Consider the following 16,868-nt stretch of genomic DNA (forward strand, 5'->3'; position numbering starts at 1 on the left):
AGGAAAGGCTGTAAGGCCAGTGAGACTTCATGAAGCTCAGGAATAGCAGACGTTCTTTATATACAGCAAAGAAAAGAGGGAACATCCTTATTACAAAGTTTAATTCTGATATATGTGACACCGGAGTTACAAAATAAAATAAGTCAAAAAATACATTCTGAGAAGTTCTGAGCCTTGTATTTACCAAGGCAGAGGGACTTCAAACTCCAAGCAGTTGAGAAAATAAATTGCTAGCAGTGTGAAAAAGGATTTGGAGTCTTTAACAGATCTCCAAATAGATAATAGGTGATGAGGGAACATGCAGTGCTGGGCCAGAGGAAAGACAAATTCTTAAGGGATAAAGATAAGACAGGACAACAAATGTTAGATAAGGCTTCCACTTGAACTAATTTGAAACATTACGATCAGCAATCAAATGCAACTACTGTTCTTAAGAGTGATCAGGCACACTGCATTGCCAAAAGGAGACAAGCTCCAGATAACTGATTACAGCTAGAAGTGAGACCGTGGTTGAAGAAACATTTATAAGTGAAATTCCAGTAGTACAGGACTGGAGTAGCGTGGAAGTATCTGATCCCAGGAGCCGAGGCTGTCAGCTGGAGTACAGCACACATACCAGGTTACACAAAGTGTTTCATCTGCTCTAATTCCACAGTGTTCATCCTGAACATCGGTTTCAAAAAAAACATGAATCACTTGCAGGCAGATTTTGTGACTCACTGCTACAGCGGATCTAACCACTGCTAACCCTGCCTGCATGCTGAAGTCTGGCATTCCTTCTTGGATCCATTCCTCAGGAAAAGAGCGTTTTTACCGATCTGTACTAGAGAGCTGAGCTTAAACCAGAAAAACTTACAGTATTGAACAAATAAATGTGCTATTTTGTCACACAGGATGAAATTCCAGGAATTTATTGCTGTATGTCTGCTTAATCCATTAATTTGTCTTACAGTAGTCATGAAGTGCCAAATCATGTGCTACACGTAACATATCCTGTATTCCCTTCCAAATGCCATTTTACAGTGGGGGTGTGAAGCAGCACAGCAGCAGTCACAAAACATGGCTTGAGCTTCTCTCAAGAGCTTAAAAATAAAGATTTGTATACAAGCTGAATACTGACATGTTAGTTAACAGGTCACTCAGCAATTCTAATAGAAAAATCTTTAGGTGGAAGTTTGCACTGTTAAAATTTATGACTCAGACCAAACATCCTCATCCCCACTGCAGTAACAAGATACTTGCAAAGACAAGCACTATGGTATGTAAATGTCACATGCAAGAACTGTTTCATTTCTATGAGAAGCAAAAATTGCTGCTTAGAAGCAAGGAGAGGCCTAGCTACGGCTATCAGCCTTTATTAAAAACATACACGTCCAAGTTTGGCAGTGGACTTCTATTTACCACCTTGAATGTTTCTTTATTGTGGGGGTTTTTTGGGGGGTTCTTTTTTTTTTTTTTTTTTGGTTAAGTACAAGTACTCTTCCCCTCCCACCAAGCTCACTTTATAAATCCCCTTTATTTTTATTATACCTCCATATTATTTACAGGACTCCTAAAGATTAAGTACAAACTAGTATGAAATTAATGATAGCTTGCTCTTCAAATATGTATCCCATGGCTAAATAAATACCGAGCCATTCTGACAGAGTGATCTGGAGTTACGATTCAGAAGCATGTGTATCTGTGATGCCAGATGCCTTCTCATTCACAGCAGAGGATTCATTTGATCTGTCAATAGTTGCCTTAGAAGTTGGGCTAGCACTATCCAAGGTGAGCGGAGAGGTCTGTTCTACATTTACAGTAGTGCCAGGGTCAACAGAAAAGCTTCCAGCTTGAGTCATGGTGGGAAGCAAATCTGTAGGCACTGTAGATACCTCTGTGACCAAAGGAAGCAGAGGAACGCATTTTGGTGGCATCAATGGAGGTGTTATTCCCATTAGATTCAAAGGCGGCAAAGAAGGAAGGGTTGGCATACCTAAGAATAAAAAAAGAGCAGTCAGCTGCTATATACCACACACAGATCTAAACAGATTCCGTGTTAGGTTAACATTTTCCTTTTTTCTAATCCCCTATATATCCTTGGAGAGAACTCAGCAAGTTTGTTTCAAAGCCTAATGCATTTATTTCAGAATCAAAGAATCAGAATAAACTCCAGTTTGCTTCTCGTCCTCTAGGGAAATGGGACTGAAGTACTAATACTGATTATTAGATTTTTTCTGGCCAGCAACAAGAAGTTAGTGAGAACTTACTCTGTGCAAGCTTCTAATTTCTTTTTGCTTCCTCCACGTGCATCTTCAGCACTTTGATTTAAAACCATACATGTAATATTAGTTGAAACTTTCAGCTTCCAATCAAAGTTCTTTGATCTCTTTGTTTAGCAAACAAGGAAACACTCTTTTTCTACCTGAAAAACTATGTACTTTCTTCCTTGGCACACAATGATCCCTTTGGAGAACATAAGTTGGATAATACAAGATGAAACAACTAAACACAGAGGCTTAGCGCTCCTTTCTCTCAAAACATCTTCCTTGCCCACCCAATCTGGGCACAAGTGTCAGCTCCCGTTTCCAGCAAATGCTCCATTTATCCTCTTCAGGACTCCACCAGATGGTTCTAAATGAGTGTCAAAGATCATCACAGACCCACTATTACAGCATTTCAATTTGCAGGAGCACTTACCAGGCTGTACCATTTCCGGAACAATGTGTGGTGCTGGTAAATTAAGTTTGGACAGATCAGTCAGGTTGGGAAGCCCCGCTGGTAATGGCATCAGACCTGAGAGAAGAATGAAAAAATGACAGTTCAAAACTTTGTTTTCTATCTCTGACTGCTTCTGAGATCTTAGTGATTTTAGTTAAGTTGTACGATTTTGCTTTACATTTTACCATCCTTACATACAAAAACGCAAGTTCAACCGAGTTTCAACTATGAGGTTGTGACTGAACAGTTGCCTGCTGCAGTACTGTACCAGTAAAATACATAAATCCCTATGCTTTTCTTATTTCAAGGAATAATAGTGGTTTTTTCCAAAGTTTAGTTTTCAACAAAGATGGTTGTCTGACTGTAGCACTGTACCAGAAGCCCTCTATTCTTAATCTGAACATAGAAGATTATAATAGGATGAAATTCAGAAGAAAACAGCATTAAAAGGTCAAAAATCTTAATATTAGTACTCATTTTATAACTAAAGTTAAACACAAAAATATATAGAAAAGGCAAAACAGCAACTTTCAAAGTCAGCACGGGTTAAAATACAATGCAAACATGCACAAATCACAACAGATGCCCTCCCATGACTGTGTTTGCTGCAGAACATCTTTTCCCTTCTGATTTTCCTGTCCTAGCATTTCTGGCACAATGGCTCTCTTCCAATTTGTGGTTTGGTTAGTTCAGGGGAGTTTAGCTCTGACTTTAATTGTTGATATTACAGTAACAATGGGGAGAAGAGGGAGAACATCTAAAAGCAGACCACAGCGCAAATATTTTGATTAAAAGCAGCCTTCCTGGCCTACCTGGAAATTTATTAGCCAAAAAGGCTGACATCATATAAGTCAAAGAGCTTTCAGTTCAGTTACAAGCAGCTTTGGTTTGATTCTCTGCAACCCCTAATCTGAAAAATATGGAACTTCACACAGATTCACTCAAACTTTAAACCTTGATATATTTAAGACCTACAATTTTACTATTATGCACATGCAAATTGTAAGCAATATCCTGGTAATTTTCCAAAAGGCAACCACACTATTCAGAGAGCAAAGAGTATGAAAAATCTGTACGTTCAGATTTAGGGAAAGGAGTTATATGCAACAGAAAACGAAAAGCCATTAATAGAAGCTGAATTTAGTGATCTGCCATTTTACCTACAGAGCGTAAGACTGAAGTTCCCTGCCCTGTATGCTGGCAGTCAGCTTTCCTATACAGCACCTTCTATGTTAAAGAGCATACCTGCAAATATTACTTCAAATCTTAGTCTACTTGTCTCATAGCATGCACAACAAAACACAGTTCCTTCAGCATTTAGGGACGCACAGCTGGGTCTGGTATTACTGCACCAACAACATGGCAAAACCCCAAACAAATCTTATTTGCACTACAAGTATTTCTGCCATATCTGTGCTCAATACTTTGGTTATCAGAAATAATGCACAATACTTTGTAGACAGACATTGTTTTTGTGTTACTGGCTTAGGTTTACTAAGTAATTCAGAAACAGTAACTGCAAGGTGCAGCTGTATGCTCTTAGCCATCTAGTTATATAAAGAACAAGCTAAGCATTAAAAAGAAGGCCACTAAAATGGAGTTTTAAGAGGTGAAAGGAATACAGCAACAGGCAAGAAATGCTTTCCTGCATCTTTTTGCTGCCTGATGTCTGAGGGAAAAATACAAAGTGGCATGCACCCTCACAGTTTCCAAAGTATTTTGCAATATACATTGTATGAAGCGTAACAAGTAACAATGTACCACCTCCAGGACCACTGCAAATAGCACAGCTAATGCCTGGAGAAATCCCCAATGGTCTGTCTATTGTGCAGGGGCCTAACAGGTCTATGATTATCAGCTTTCTTTCTAGCTCAGCCCTCTGTGCTACAGAAATGCTGTGCACATGGCTCTTCAAAAACAGTAACATTACAGAGGATGCATAAAAGTGTTTTGATATTAAATGCCTATGTTGTGTGAAGCTGTAGTCCCACCAGCCCCCCCAGAAAAAGTGGAAGAGACCGGCCTTTTCCTTTTTTAAGTTTTTGTTTCAGGAAGGCCTCAAGCCATGTTACCCACTCACCAGGTAGTGTTGTTGCTGGATTAACTGGTGGCACGGAGGTAAGGGACTGACTGACCTGTGGTGGTAACAACGGGACTGTCGGAACTCCTGCTGGAGCACACAGAAAAACAAATGTCAATTTTAAGAGTACTACACTTCAGTGACTGTAGTCCTCAAGAGAGTACAAATGAATAATTGCTCACAGGAGATTTGTTATTTGCCTTAAATAACCATGAAACACGAAGAAAAATAGTATACAATGAAAATAGAATAACACACATCTTCTTTCTGATAGAAGTTTTCAAATCTCTTCTGAGCAAGTAAAGCAGACTCACAGAGTGAAATACATTATTACAGCACTGTAGCCTTTGCTGTTCAGAAAAGTTTGGGAAAGAGAAAGAGAGAAGTTTATTTTCCCTCCTGCCCTCTTTTAAACCAATGGAAACACGTGTGAATCCAAAGAAGTCAGTCTACCTGAGCATTTCAGGAGTAACTTCCATACTGACCTGTACTGAGAACATTACTGACAGTAGTCGAGGGTGAGCTAATAGAAAGTCCTGACAGACTCTGCTCGAGTCCTGCTGGCCCAGGGGGTAATGGCGGTGAGGGGTTAACTGATGACAGCTGAACCTTTTCAGGAGAAAAAAAGAAATAGAAGTTACACAATCAGGGTTTGTTTTCATAAGAGCCCACAAAAGCAGAAAGGCAACATAACCCCATAATCCGCATTACAGAACCAAAGAGGTGACTACAACTTACCTCTGTAAAGCCATCTTTGAGAGGACTGAGAGATGCACTGGGCAGCTGTCCTGGGAGAGAGATTTTCTTTCCCTCTTCAAAAGGGCGTGTAGGTATCCTATGCAAATAACCATAGCCAATGCCACACCCTAGGCTTTTAAAATATGAACACATAGACGTCAGTAAAATGACTTTATTATTAAGACTCCACAGCAAGCAATGCACAAATGACTCAAGGTGGCAGCAAGTTTCAAGATCAGCTCTGTATAATCATTTGTGTTTACAGAAAAAAAGGACAAGTGTCTGCTATGGAGAAATAACACCATGAGACAACAGAACCAGGAATTCTGTAACTTTCAGCAATAAATATTTAGCACAGAAGTTTTATTATTATTTAAATCAACCAGTTGTATCAGCTGTATCACTATGGAATTCAATTTGTACTGTTTGCAGCTGCCTGTTCAGGGTACTGTGCAACTACAGCCTCTTCAGTATTTGAACTCTAATGCAGAAAGCATTACTAACTAAAACTGAATTTGAAGTAAATATGTAATTGACTACAGCAGAAACCCCTTGGATATAAGGCAAGTCTTTTCTGGGTATTGCAAAGAACTGAAGCAAGCAGCTTTTAGACTAGTGCTGTAAGAAAGCTGTCCCACCCCTCTTTGCTCCCAGTAATGTACTTTTTCCCTTACCTGCCTTCTCCACCCCAGGCAGAATTTGGAGTTATCACCACTTCCCGGCAGTTATCTGTGTCTGTGTTATATACATAAAGTTTTAACGGCTTTGCTTCATGTGTTTCAATAAGGGAGAAGAGATCTTCAGTCTGCAAAAGGATAATAATGACCTTATTTATCATGTTGTCATTATAAATTGACATGAGACCAGCTTCCTAGCCCTAATTTTCTATAACAGAGCCTAGTAACTGCTACACAGTGCAGTCGTGGTGCTGCTGTTTTATCCTAAGGACAACTGTGCTTCGCCAGCACAACTCAGAAGACATATGGGACAACCTCAGATTTGAAATCTGATGTTAGAATTACTTAATATTAGCATTTTGTAGTCTAATATGTGCCTTCATAAAGATATTATGGAGCATTTCTTAATTTCCATAGTTGCATTTAAGCACAATGAAGAAGCAGTGAGTCAGAACTTTTTTGTATTAAGTTACTTCACTTCGCACTGATAGAAAGAGCCCTAGTGTATTTTCTAGTTAAGAATAAAGATAAATGAACATGAAGAAACTTATGCACAGACATACCTCATTCATGACAGTATCTGCTCCAATGATGTAATCACTATGAGGTCTGAGCCCAGCTAATGCAGCAGGAGAGTTTGGTTCCACTTCCTAGTTTTAAGAAGGAAAGTTGCAAAACATTATAGAACAGCCAGGGTGCTGCAGAACAGCTTACATACACACTTCACACAAGTTTGGAGTCAGGCAGACAAACCTCTCCAACTTTGATCAACTTTTCAACTCAGGGAGTAAAACAGACCCTAAGCCTGTAAAACAACAGCTGGAGGACAGTCTCATTAGTTACTGTTACAAGGGATTCTGAATACTGTGCAGTAACACTGATATAAATACAAGACTTGCTAACGCTCTCAGACACTGTTTTTTACTTCAAAAGCCTTTCAAAAAAAAAACAACAAAGCCAATGAACAGAGAACAGAGTAATTCCATCTCATGCCTTGTACTCTCCCTTGCAAGTCACTTTCCAGTAAAGACACTGAGAAGGTTTAGCAGCAAACAACAAATTTTGGAGAAAGAAAAATAGTTGGAAGTTGTACGTACCAGTACGTGCCACACATTTTCATTGGCCCCATCGAAGCTGCAGAAACGAATGCTCACCCCCAGCAGGCCCTGCCCACCCCACATGTTGCTGGGGGTCACTGATGTTTCCCTCAGTTCCAGTGTCTTGCTGCTGTACACCAGCATTTTTACAGGTTTTTCAACATTTGCTTTCAACAGGTCCTTGAGAGTGTCATTGTCTTTATTCTGTGAGCATTCAAACAAAGTCTGATTTAGTATTGAACACAGCAAGCATCCCATTCCACAGCAACACTTTTGTATTTCAGAGGCCCAATGAATGCAGGCATTCTTAAATCTGCAATTAAATTCTTATTACAGAAATGCCAGAAGACCAATTCCAAACTGCAAGTTTGGAGAACTAACTACAGGGCCTACTTCTTATGCCTCGAAAGAACAAAATCCTTTCAAGTAGAGCAGATATGCCCAGAGCAGAGATAAGGGTAATTCACCGTAGGCTGAGCTCTTTCCATAAGCTCTCAGACGTGCCCTGCAGCTCTGCAGAGGCTTTCATGAACACAGCCACATGGGAAGAGCTCACCCACAGCTTCTTCCTACTGCTCTGATGGTTTACTCTGCTTGGAAACTTCCTCACATGATTCCTGCCCAGCTAATAGCTTCGACAACAGCTCTTTCAACCAACTTGTTTCGACTGAAACGAGTTCACAGGTTCTCACATAGGCAGTGTTAGGACGCATGGTGGGCACTAGCACAGGCAGCGAGAGGTACAGCAGCAGGCAGCAGTCTCTCCTGCCAGAGCAGATGTTTGCAGAGCACTGCATCCCCACCCCTCAGCTTCATTTTTGATAGAATTCTAACTGTAAGATGAAAGAAATCGATCTCTGAAGCAGTCAGGCTTTCCTGTCTTAAGCCAAGGATACACTGTACACATTTCAATAAAAGAAACAGAATTATTATCTATAGCAGTGAGATATTCCCAGCACACTGCTTGTTTCACAGTTAGTATTACACAACAGAAACATACTTACCAATCTCGAACCATTAATAGACACAATAAAATCAAAGAATGGCTCCAATCCAGCCCTGTGACCTGGGGAGTTTTCTTGTACCTAAGAAAATTAAACAAGAGTTCAGCAGAAGTGTACCAATGCTGATTTACAGATTAGAGTTATATTTCTAGTTGGACAAACTGTAGTTTTAGAAGGTGTTGATAATTGTACGTATTTTTAAGTTGTTCAAATTTAATCTTTTGGAGCAAAGAAATCTCTCACTCAAACAAAACAAAACAAAAAAAAGGGAAAGGCATAAAGATTATTTTAATTGAGGAACGCCAACAGTAACCACTCACCCAGTCAAATAACAATTCTGGAAACGTTGGTTAAAAAGCAGCATTTTTCCCCAGAAGCACCAACATCAGGACCTGCTTTTAAACTCACACTTACTAGAGGCAAAAGAGGGCTGCCGCTGCGTAAGCACAGGTTACCACCCCATGCTCACACATCACCTGCTGACATTCTTGACCCTGCTCTGAGAGCACCCACACAATCTATGATGTGCTGCCATACCAGCACAAGCCAAGGGACGTGTGCCGTCCTGCAGCCGCCGCCACTCAAATCATTTGTCTGCTGCACTCACATGGGGCACAACTACTGGCCACACTGCTCTCGGAATGTGAAAGTATGCTTCTAATTCCAAATGGAACAGCTGACAGATGTATTTTTGTGTGTTGTTTATTCATGATGACATGCATTGCCAATAGACAAAAGAAACCCCAATACAGCTATCAGATTTCTCCTGCAGCCTTTGGAGCAAAGTGTACCTTTCTTCATTTGTAAGCTGATTCCTCGTTAGCTTTTTCTTTTACATGCTACATTCATCTTCTGAAAGTTCTGTGAAGTGTCAGCCTTTACCGTGTGGTTTGTCACCTGTTAATCCACCTGACAGATCTGGTACAAATCCAGATATTCATTCAGCGCCCGTCTGCTTCTGCAGGAATTGAGCTTTCTTAACACAACTCATCTAGAAAAAAAATACTGCAATATGAGAAAAAAAGCACACTTGCTAGCTACTAAAATTGGCCTGTTTGAATCTGTTTACCTCCTCCTGACACATTCACAAAGTCAGAGGTTGGAAAAAGCTTAGATGACTCACAGGGAGCCTGTTGTAACAGACGCCAGAAGCCTAGGACCTTAGTGTCCCATAGTCTCAACATTCATTAAAGAAAAAATAATCCAGAATCAGTAGTTCCACTAATTGCTTTCAAAATTTGGTTAAGCAGCCAAGTACAAATTCAACATTATCCCAGTCAAAGCAATAAAAACAACTGAGGTAGAAATCACATCACAGAAACCACAATTCCAAGCAGAAGTGTCTCTGCAAGGTGCCTGCCTGCACCTCAGACACAGTGCTCTGCACTGGGGTGCTGGCTGTCAGCTCAGCAGCTGTGTGGCAGCTGTGGGAGCACAGCTCTGTGCCAGGCAAACAGCCCTCAGCTCTGCCAGCCACACCTTGTGGAGACACTTTTGTAGGAGCACCTACAATAGATGAGGACTGCACATGCTCAGCATCCATCAGCGTCAGGCTCACCAGCGCCTGAAATTGACAGATTCTGTGTTCTAAGTACATTACTTACAGTCTGCCCAAATGGATGGAGGGACTGTGGGTTCCCAAGTTCTGACAGATCTGATTGCAGCAATTATCTCCCCACGTTGCACACCTCCTCCCAAACCCATCGGAACCCTGAACACTTCATACGTAAGAGTGCATGCAGAGGCTGCCAGGAAGCTGTATCTGAAGGAAATCATGGCCTTACAGCTGCATAAATCACACAGAAGTACACAGCTGGATGTCCCCCTTCTGCCACCACGCCGCCTGTGATGTACAGGTTCTGTTCTATATTTCCCAGCCTTGTTTGGGCCCAGTGATGCTGACGGAGAAGTATTTTTACACCTGACAGCCGCAGAAAAAAGAACAGAAGTGCTGAACTCATTCCACAAGAAAACTCCCCTCTCTAAGGAGGTGACACCTTCAGCCCCCAACTTCACTACAGCCCCCTGCTTTCAGTTGCATCCCACTTCCAGCCACCAGCAGGCAGCATCCAGTGCACAGCACGGCTCGCTGCAGGGAGCTCCAAGGTCAGGGTGCTTCTGGGAAGTGCAGCAGTAATGGATTCAGCTCTGGTGAGGCCACACCTCGAATACTGTGTCCAGTTTTGGGCCCCTCACTGCAAGAAAGACATTGAGGCCCTGGAGTGGGTTCAAAGGAGGGCAACAAAACTGGTGAGGGGTCTGGAGCACAGGCCTTTTGTGGAGCAGCTGAAGGAGCTGGGATTGTTCAGTTTGGAGGAGGCTCAAGGGAGACATTATTGCTCTCTATAACGACCTGAAGGGAGGTTGTAGTGAGCTGGGGGTCGGCCTCATCTCTTGGTAGACTGGTGGTAGAACTAGAGGGAATGGCTTCAAGCTGTGCTGGGGGAGATTCAGGCTGGACGTTAGGAACAACTATTTTACTGAAAGAGTGGTCAGGCACTGGAATGGGCTGCCCAGGGAGGTGGTGGAGTCACTGACCCTGGAGGTGTTCAAGGAACGTTTGGATTTTGTGTTGAGGGACATGGGTTAGTGAGAAGTATTGGTGATGGGTGGATGCTTGGACTGGGTGATCTTGTGGGTCTTTTCCAACCTTGACATTTCTGTAATTTCTGATAAGCAGTGCTTCTGCGACCAACAGAAATAATAATGATCCCATTTATCTGTGCATAAGTTCTCAGCCCTCAGTGCATCTTCGTACTTTGCAAGTATTGAGTCACTTATCTTCGTAACTGAGTAAGGATCGAGGAGAAAAAAAAATAATCCAGTGATACCACTCACAACAGTTGCTAGAGCAGGCAAGATCCCACCTGTGGCAGCTTGGGAAGCCTCGTTCTCTAAAAGCCAGCTGTTATTTCAGACATATAAGTTACAGACACCTGTGTGTAAATGTCACGACTGTCTATCAGTGAACAAAAACAGAGGCACAGACTATAGGGAGAAGCTGGGGAACTGCCACCCCAAGAGGCTTTTAAGAGCAAGTGAAGAAAATCCATGGAATGCAGAATGCCAGGAGGCAGAGGAAGGTCTTGTGATCCCTTCAGCCCCATCTAACTGTGCAGGACTTCAGTTGCTCACTGAGATGATTGCACTTTGCTGTCAGGGAACAAGTTTCAAGGTCAAGGCACTAATACTCAACTGTATCGCCATGAAAACTTTTTCAGTAAACAAGATTTCTTTTTGCTGACAAGCTTTACTTTCAAACACTGTAACTCTACACCTACATGGTAGGTGTTATATTTTACATGTTATAATAAGGCTGTGGTCACAATTTTAGGCCCTGAGCTACAGTATATGGAACTAAGTGGAAACCATGATTTCTGAAAGCAGACGAGGGCTCTCATCACCTGTGAAAGTAGCATATCTTCTACAAGTGCCACTTAAACACCATAGAAGCCTAGCTTCAGCACTACATACACAGTTTTTAGGGAGCAGAAGCTCCAAAGCTTCCCCCCCCTTCCAAAAGAAGAAATTCTTACTAAGTAGTATTTACTTTATTAGAAACAAAATGCTGCATAAACAGGTTTGCTTGGTACTTTTTACACGCTCCATAATGGACAATAAAAGTTCATGATGTATAGTCTATAAGCCACTCCTGTTATGTCTAACAGAATCGCTTTTATTTCCCTCAGCTATTTCAAACACACAACATAATGTAACTGTATTGAATTTCTCCACAAAACAATCTGTTTTTGAGACAAAAAGCTTCACAAGCTTTTTGTAAGAAATAAATTCCCTCCACATGGCATCAGATTTTACTGTTAGTACAGAGCACTCACGTCAAGCATTCAAAAACAGCCTCCTTTAGAAGAGAAAAATTCTCCTTATGGCCGCATGTTTGTAACTCCACCACAGCAAACAGAGGCACTCCAGCTAAGTTAGAAATCTCAACTTTGGACACTGTTGGTGAGAATAGCACACAACACAATGTAATCTCCAGCACCTTGGATCATTTATTTCAGAAGGAACTGACAGATCGCTCCAGATGTGTGCAAATTGCAGCAGTTTTCCATTTGCACTGCTGAAGAAGTTCTAAAAATTCTGTTTCTATCTAGTTTGAAGGGCAGAAACAAACGTGTATTAAGCATGCACAGACCGTTGCCCTACTCTGCCACATCACTTATGTTAAAGGACACACGTTTGCTTCCACCAGAAGAACAACCAGCAGTGACACCTCCTAGCAGTAGCTCAGGGCACGTGCTGTCAGCCTGAGAGACACTAGTGACAAACTTAGCAGCTCGTTGCATGAATCACTAAAGGAAAGTCTACAGCAAAAGCATATATGACAAACAAAGATGTGTTCTAAAAATTGTTTCAAGCATGTGACAGATCATTCAGTCTGCTTATGAAGAGAATATGGTGACAAAACACTTTGTAACTTTTGCCCCTCTTAAAGAAAAAACAGTTGTATTTCAGAGCTTAGGAAGCTCAGCAGGGCAATCCCCAGCAACTCTTCCCATCATATATGCATGCGATGAAATTGCTTTTCTTCTACAGTGGATTCATGCTTCCTGTTATATATGCGTGATTAAAAAACAAAAAAAACTCACAACAAGAGCAATACTGCTAAAATGCAGCACAGAAGTGCCAAAAAGACTCAAGCAATCTGCAGAAAAGATGAGACAAATTAACAATTAAACCCTTCATATTATTCACCCACTCTGTGTTTCTGGTCCTGCTCCAAGTGACCAGCACAGCACCTCCCACCAGCTCAGCAGGGAGGCAGTTTGTGCTGTCTCGAAGTCTCACTGTAGGCAACCCAGGCCTTGCAGCTCTCGCTTGGTTTATCCTTGCTGACAACTTCTGCAGCGCTCCAGAGTCCTTCTGAACTACATACCCCATTTGTTCCATGGCTTCGTAACACACAGTTCTCATTTACCCACCCTACCCAAAGAGATGCTTCTAAAAACTGGAAACAGTTCTTCTGAGGTTTTCCAACACTAATGAGACCTTCAAGACCTACCACTATATCCATTTATAGAAGTTTGGCTTCTCCAAAGAAATCTACCCCTATCTGAAATGGATCCATAACACAGCTATACGCAGATATAGATATACATATGATTTACCCAATTAAAACACTGAGCTCACAAGAAAAGCCTGCTTGAGTTCAGAACGGAAGTCAGAACAGCACTGCCCAGCGCTGCTCCATCAGGATCGGGTGCAGAGCAGAGCTCCTCTAACAGGAAAGTTGAATGTTCTGCCATTGAAGAACAGCTTACAGAGCACCAACTGCAGATCACATTTGAAAAAACTAAGGAGGAAAGCTTTTGCCAATATATGTCACATATATGTCAATATAAGCAGTCCACATTACAGTTGTTGAACTTCAGAGTTTTTCTCTAATTTGGGCCTGCGATCCCAACAACATCCAGCACTGGCTGAGCTCCTTCCTGACCAGGATCATGATGCAACTTCAACGTCTAACAACAGAAAAAACAGTTGTTCACAGTTGTGGAATCTGAAGACATCAGCAGAAAGGCAGGGCAGTGACAGAGACCCACATAAGTGCCTGTGGGTCTTTCCCTGTGCTTGATGGGGAAATGCTGTCCTTGCACAAATGCACTCTGTCAGAATGCACCTAGCAATTGCATTTACAAGGACTGGTAATTAAACACTGCCACCTCAAGCCACAGCAAAAGCACTGCAATCAAGAGGTCTATAAGCAACAATAAAATTTTCAGATTCTAGGATTATAACAAAAAACAAGAGGATTAGTAAATTGTGATGCATCTCTTACAAAGCACAGTGCACTGTAATCAAACAGCACGAGCTGATGAGTCTGACAGAACTAACTACAGGCTGCTTATTCTACAGCCCCAACAGTAAAAAGCAGGCAATATTAACACCATCCCATGCTGAATGAACAAGTCTCTTTCAGAACACCCCTTTCACCTGTCAGACTATAAACACATACTTGAGGTGGAAGAGAAAAATCAAAATGGATTATTACACGTTAGTTAAATGAAAAGGAATAAACAAGGACCAATGTGACTTTAGCTTATATTGCAGTTTCAGCACATGACTCTTTGGATCTGCTCAGAATGTCACCGTTTGCTTTCCAACGGCTTCATACAAGATTTTAACCCCTGGAAGAGTCTCTCCGTTCATTCTCCACACACAGAAACCAGACAAGCCAAAGCGGCAGTAATTCGCAAGGGCAATTCCCGTGCCCCTTCATGCGCCCAAAAGGTGGCACTGGCTGGAGGCAGAGAGCTGATGCGAGAGGGCTGGATGCCAGCAGCCCCCCAGAGCGGCACTCACCATAAGGGTGCTGCTGCTCTCACTACGGCATGAGGCAAACACTCAGCGATGTGCACACGGCTGTCAGCTGCCGGCAAAGTACCTGCACAGTACCTGCACTGCCCCGCGCATCAGATCCCAGGGCAGAACCCGCCCACCGTTCTGCTCGTCGAGTGCGAGCCCTGCGCTACAGCAAGGACTCCAGAAGGCCGCTCACTCAACCTCCGGCACAGCCTACCAAGGTATCTACCGCACGCAGAGCCGCGGTGAAGCAGAGCTGCGCAGTTACTCCCGACGGCAGCGAGGCCTTCCTCAGGATCTCAGGACCCGGCCGGCAGGCGCAGCGCTGCCCCGCAGCACCCGACGCGCGTCCCCCGGCAGCGCCGACGCACACCGCTCCCGTCAGCCGCCGTGACCGAGCGCCTGACAGCAGCGTGCGGCGCAGCCCGGCCACACGAGCGCGTGGCCCGCGGGCAGCACGTCAGGAGCGCTTTCTGGAGGGAGAAGAGGGAGAAGCGGCACCCCGCCCGCCGCCCCTCCGGCCCGGCTGCAGCCGAGGCGCAGCCCTTTGCGGGCCGGGCCGGGGCCCCTCGGCGCGGCTGAGAGCTCGGGATCGGCCCCGGGAGCGGCAGCGCTGCCCGACCCTGCAGGCGGGGCGCTCGGGGCTCCCCGCCGTCCGGAGGGGGACCGCGCCGCGCCGCCCTCATCCTCGACACGGGGGAACCGCCCGCCCGGGGGCCGCTCGGGGCGCGGAGCCGGGGCAGAGGCCCGTCGGCGACCGCGGGCCTACCGGCCCCCAGGACCCGCGCCCGCCTCCCTCACCCTCAGGACGTGGTAGCCCTCGGTGCCCCCCCCGGGGATCTCCACGCTCTGCGAGGCGCCCATGGCGGCGACGGCCGCACAAAGCCCGGCGGCACGGACGTGGCACTCGCTCCCGCCCGCCTCGGCAGGGGCGGGGCAGGCCGCGCGCGGGGCACGCCGGGACGCCGCGCTGCGGCGCCCCCTGCCGGTCGCGGACCGCAGCCGGGAGCGACGTCGTACGGCAGCCGGCAGAGGCCATCCAGCCGAGAGAAGCGGCCGCGAAGGCGGCACGGTGACACCGTGAGCTCCGCCCGTCTCGCTCGCCTCCGGCGCGGCGGCGCCCCCTGGCGGCCCGGAGTTGATACGCCGACGGAAGGCGCCCGCTCCGTTCTGCCCGTCTTAGGAGCGCGCCGCCGCGCCAGCAGCGGGGGGCAGGAATGCTTCTGGGTCTCTGTCGGTCCGCTCGGTCGCTGCATCCCCCGGGAGCTTTCACTTTTGTTGTCGGTTTGTTCTCACAGAACCAGAGAAGTTCTGTTTCCCTTTTCCTCGGGAGATCTGTAAATGTCTCGTGCCGGCATGCGGCGATCCCAGAAACAGGCAAGCACGCTTCGTTCTTCTGCACCTTTCAAAGCAGCCCCTTTGGAGAATTACTAACCCGGCTGCAGGCGTTACTGCAAGGCGCTCCTCCTTAGGGCAGCAGCCTTACCGCAGCGCCTCAGCTCGCCCTCAGTGCCACCGCTCCCCTCGGGCTCGTTCCACACGGGTGAAGAAGAACATTCACTGTGGATGCCCAGCGATTCCCATTAAAGGCTGAACTAAAACACCAGATTTATCTGATGAAATATCTGTGAACTCGGTCCAGTGTTCTGTAGGGAAGGCCAGCCTGTATCAACAAAGAAACATAGAAGATCCTTTTAAGGGAAAAGGACACAAAGCCTACGTAGGAAATATGGAACAGAATTACCTGAAAGTATAGCTTAAGAGCTGATGAGAACAAACCCCATTTGCAGAAATTAGCTAGCACTATAACCTACCTGTTCCTTTCTGTGTGTATCTCGGCAGCTGCATTTCAAAAGTAATTAAAGTTAATGAGCTGTGCTTTGTGGTAGGACCATGAAAACTTAATTGACATAATTAGTTGTGAGATAGCAAGTGCATCTTCCTGGATAACAACATGTCATCATCTGATAAGAATAATAATGCACTTAACAAATAAATCAAGGCTCTTCTAACACGTTAGTAAAATAACGAAGTAGAAGTGGCACATATGTGCAAATGATGAATTATTAGTCTGGAGACTGCACACATTGTGTGAATAAGATGGATGTGGAAGTGGCCTTTCTGAAACTGTCAGCTATGGCTAAAATCTTGTTCTCAGCAGGTGAAACGGCCACACCGCCCTTCAGAGAGGACGTGCTCCAAACCCTTCCAGCGTGGGCGTCCGCCCTCCGCAGAGCAGGAAATGCAGTGG

The 16,868-nt window shown here is 44.6% G+C and overlaps 1 protein-coding gene across 2 annotated transcripts; it reads right to left on the reverse strand.

Moving 5' to 3' along the window:
• Positions 1-895: 895 nt before the first annotated feature.
• GORASP2 (golgi reassembly stacking protein 2) lies at positions 896-15,589 on the reverse strand. Of its 2 annotated transcripts, none has more exons than XM_085228401.1 (10): positions 15,419-15,589; positions 8,297-8,377; positions 7,293-7,496; positions 6,759-6,845; positions 6,193-6,323; positions 5,519-5,651; positions 5,266-5,389; positions 4,781-4,867; positions 2,680-2,775; positions 896-1,975 (listed from the first exon to the last, which is right to left on the reverse strand). In XM_085228401.1, the coding sequence occupies exons 1-10, from the start codon at positions 15,479-15,481 to the stop codon at positions 1,659-1,661; spliced, it is 1,323 nt and encodes a 440-aa protein (XP_085084527.1). In that variant the 5' UTR covers positions 15,482-15,589; the 3' UTR covers positions 896-1,658. The 2 variants fall into 2 exon arrangements, with proteins under 2 accessions (XP_085084527.1, XP_085084528.1); XM_085228402.1 differs by having other exon boundaries at positions 4,781-4,870.
• Positions 15,590-16,868: the final 1,279 nt, after the last annotated feature.

Source organism: Meleagris gallopavo, chromosome 7, assembly GCF_905368555.1.
Source record: "Meleagris gallopavo chromosome 7, MGAL_WU_HG_1.1, whole genome shotgun sequence".
In the NCBI taxonomy this organism is placed as follows: domain Eukaryota; kingdom Metazoa; phylum Chordata; class Aves; order Galliformes; family Phasianidae; genus Meleagris; species Meleagris gallopavo.

Coding starts and splice junctions, on each gene's coding strand:
- GORASP2 (XM_085228402.1), bottom strand. CDS start 15,481: ATGGGCGCCTCGCAGAGCGTGGAGATCCCCGGGGGGGGCACCGAGGGC. Junction 7,497..8,296: donor CTATTAATGGTTCGAGATTG/GTAAGTATGTTT, acceptor GAATGCTCACAG/AATAAAGACAATGACACTCT. Junction 6,324..6,758: donor CAGATACTGTCATGAATGAG/GTATGTCTGTGC, acceptor ATCCTTTTGCAG/ACTGAAGATCTCTTCTCCCT.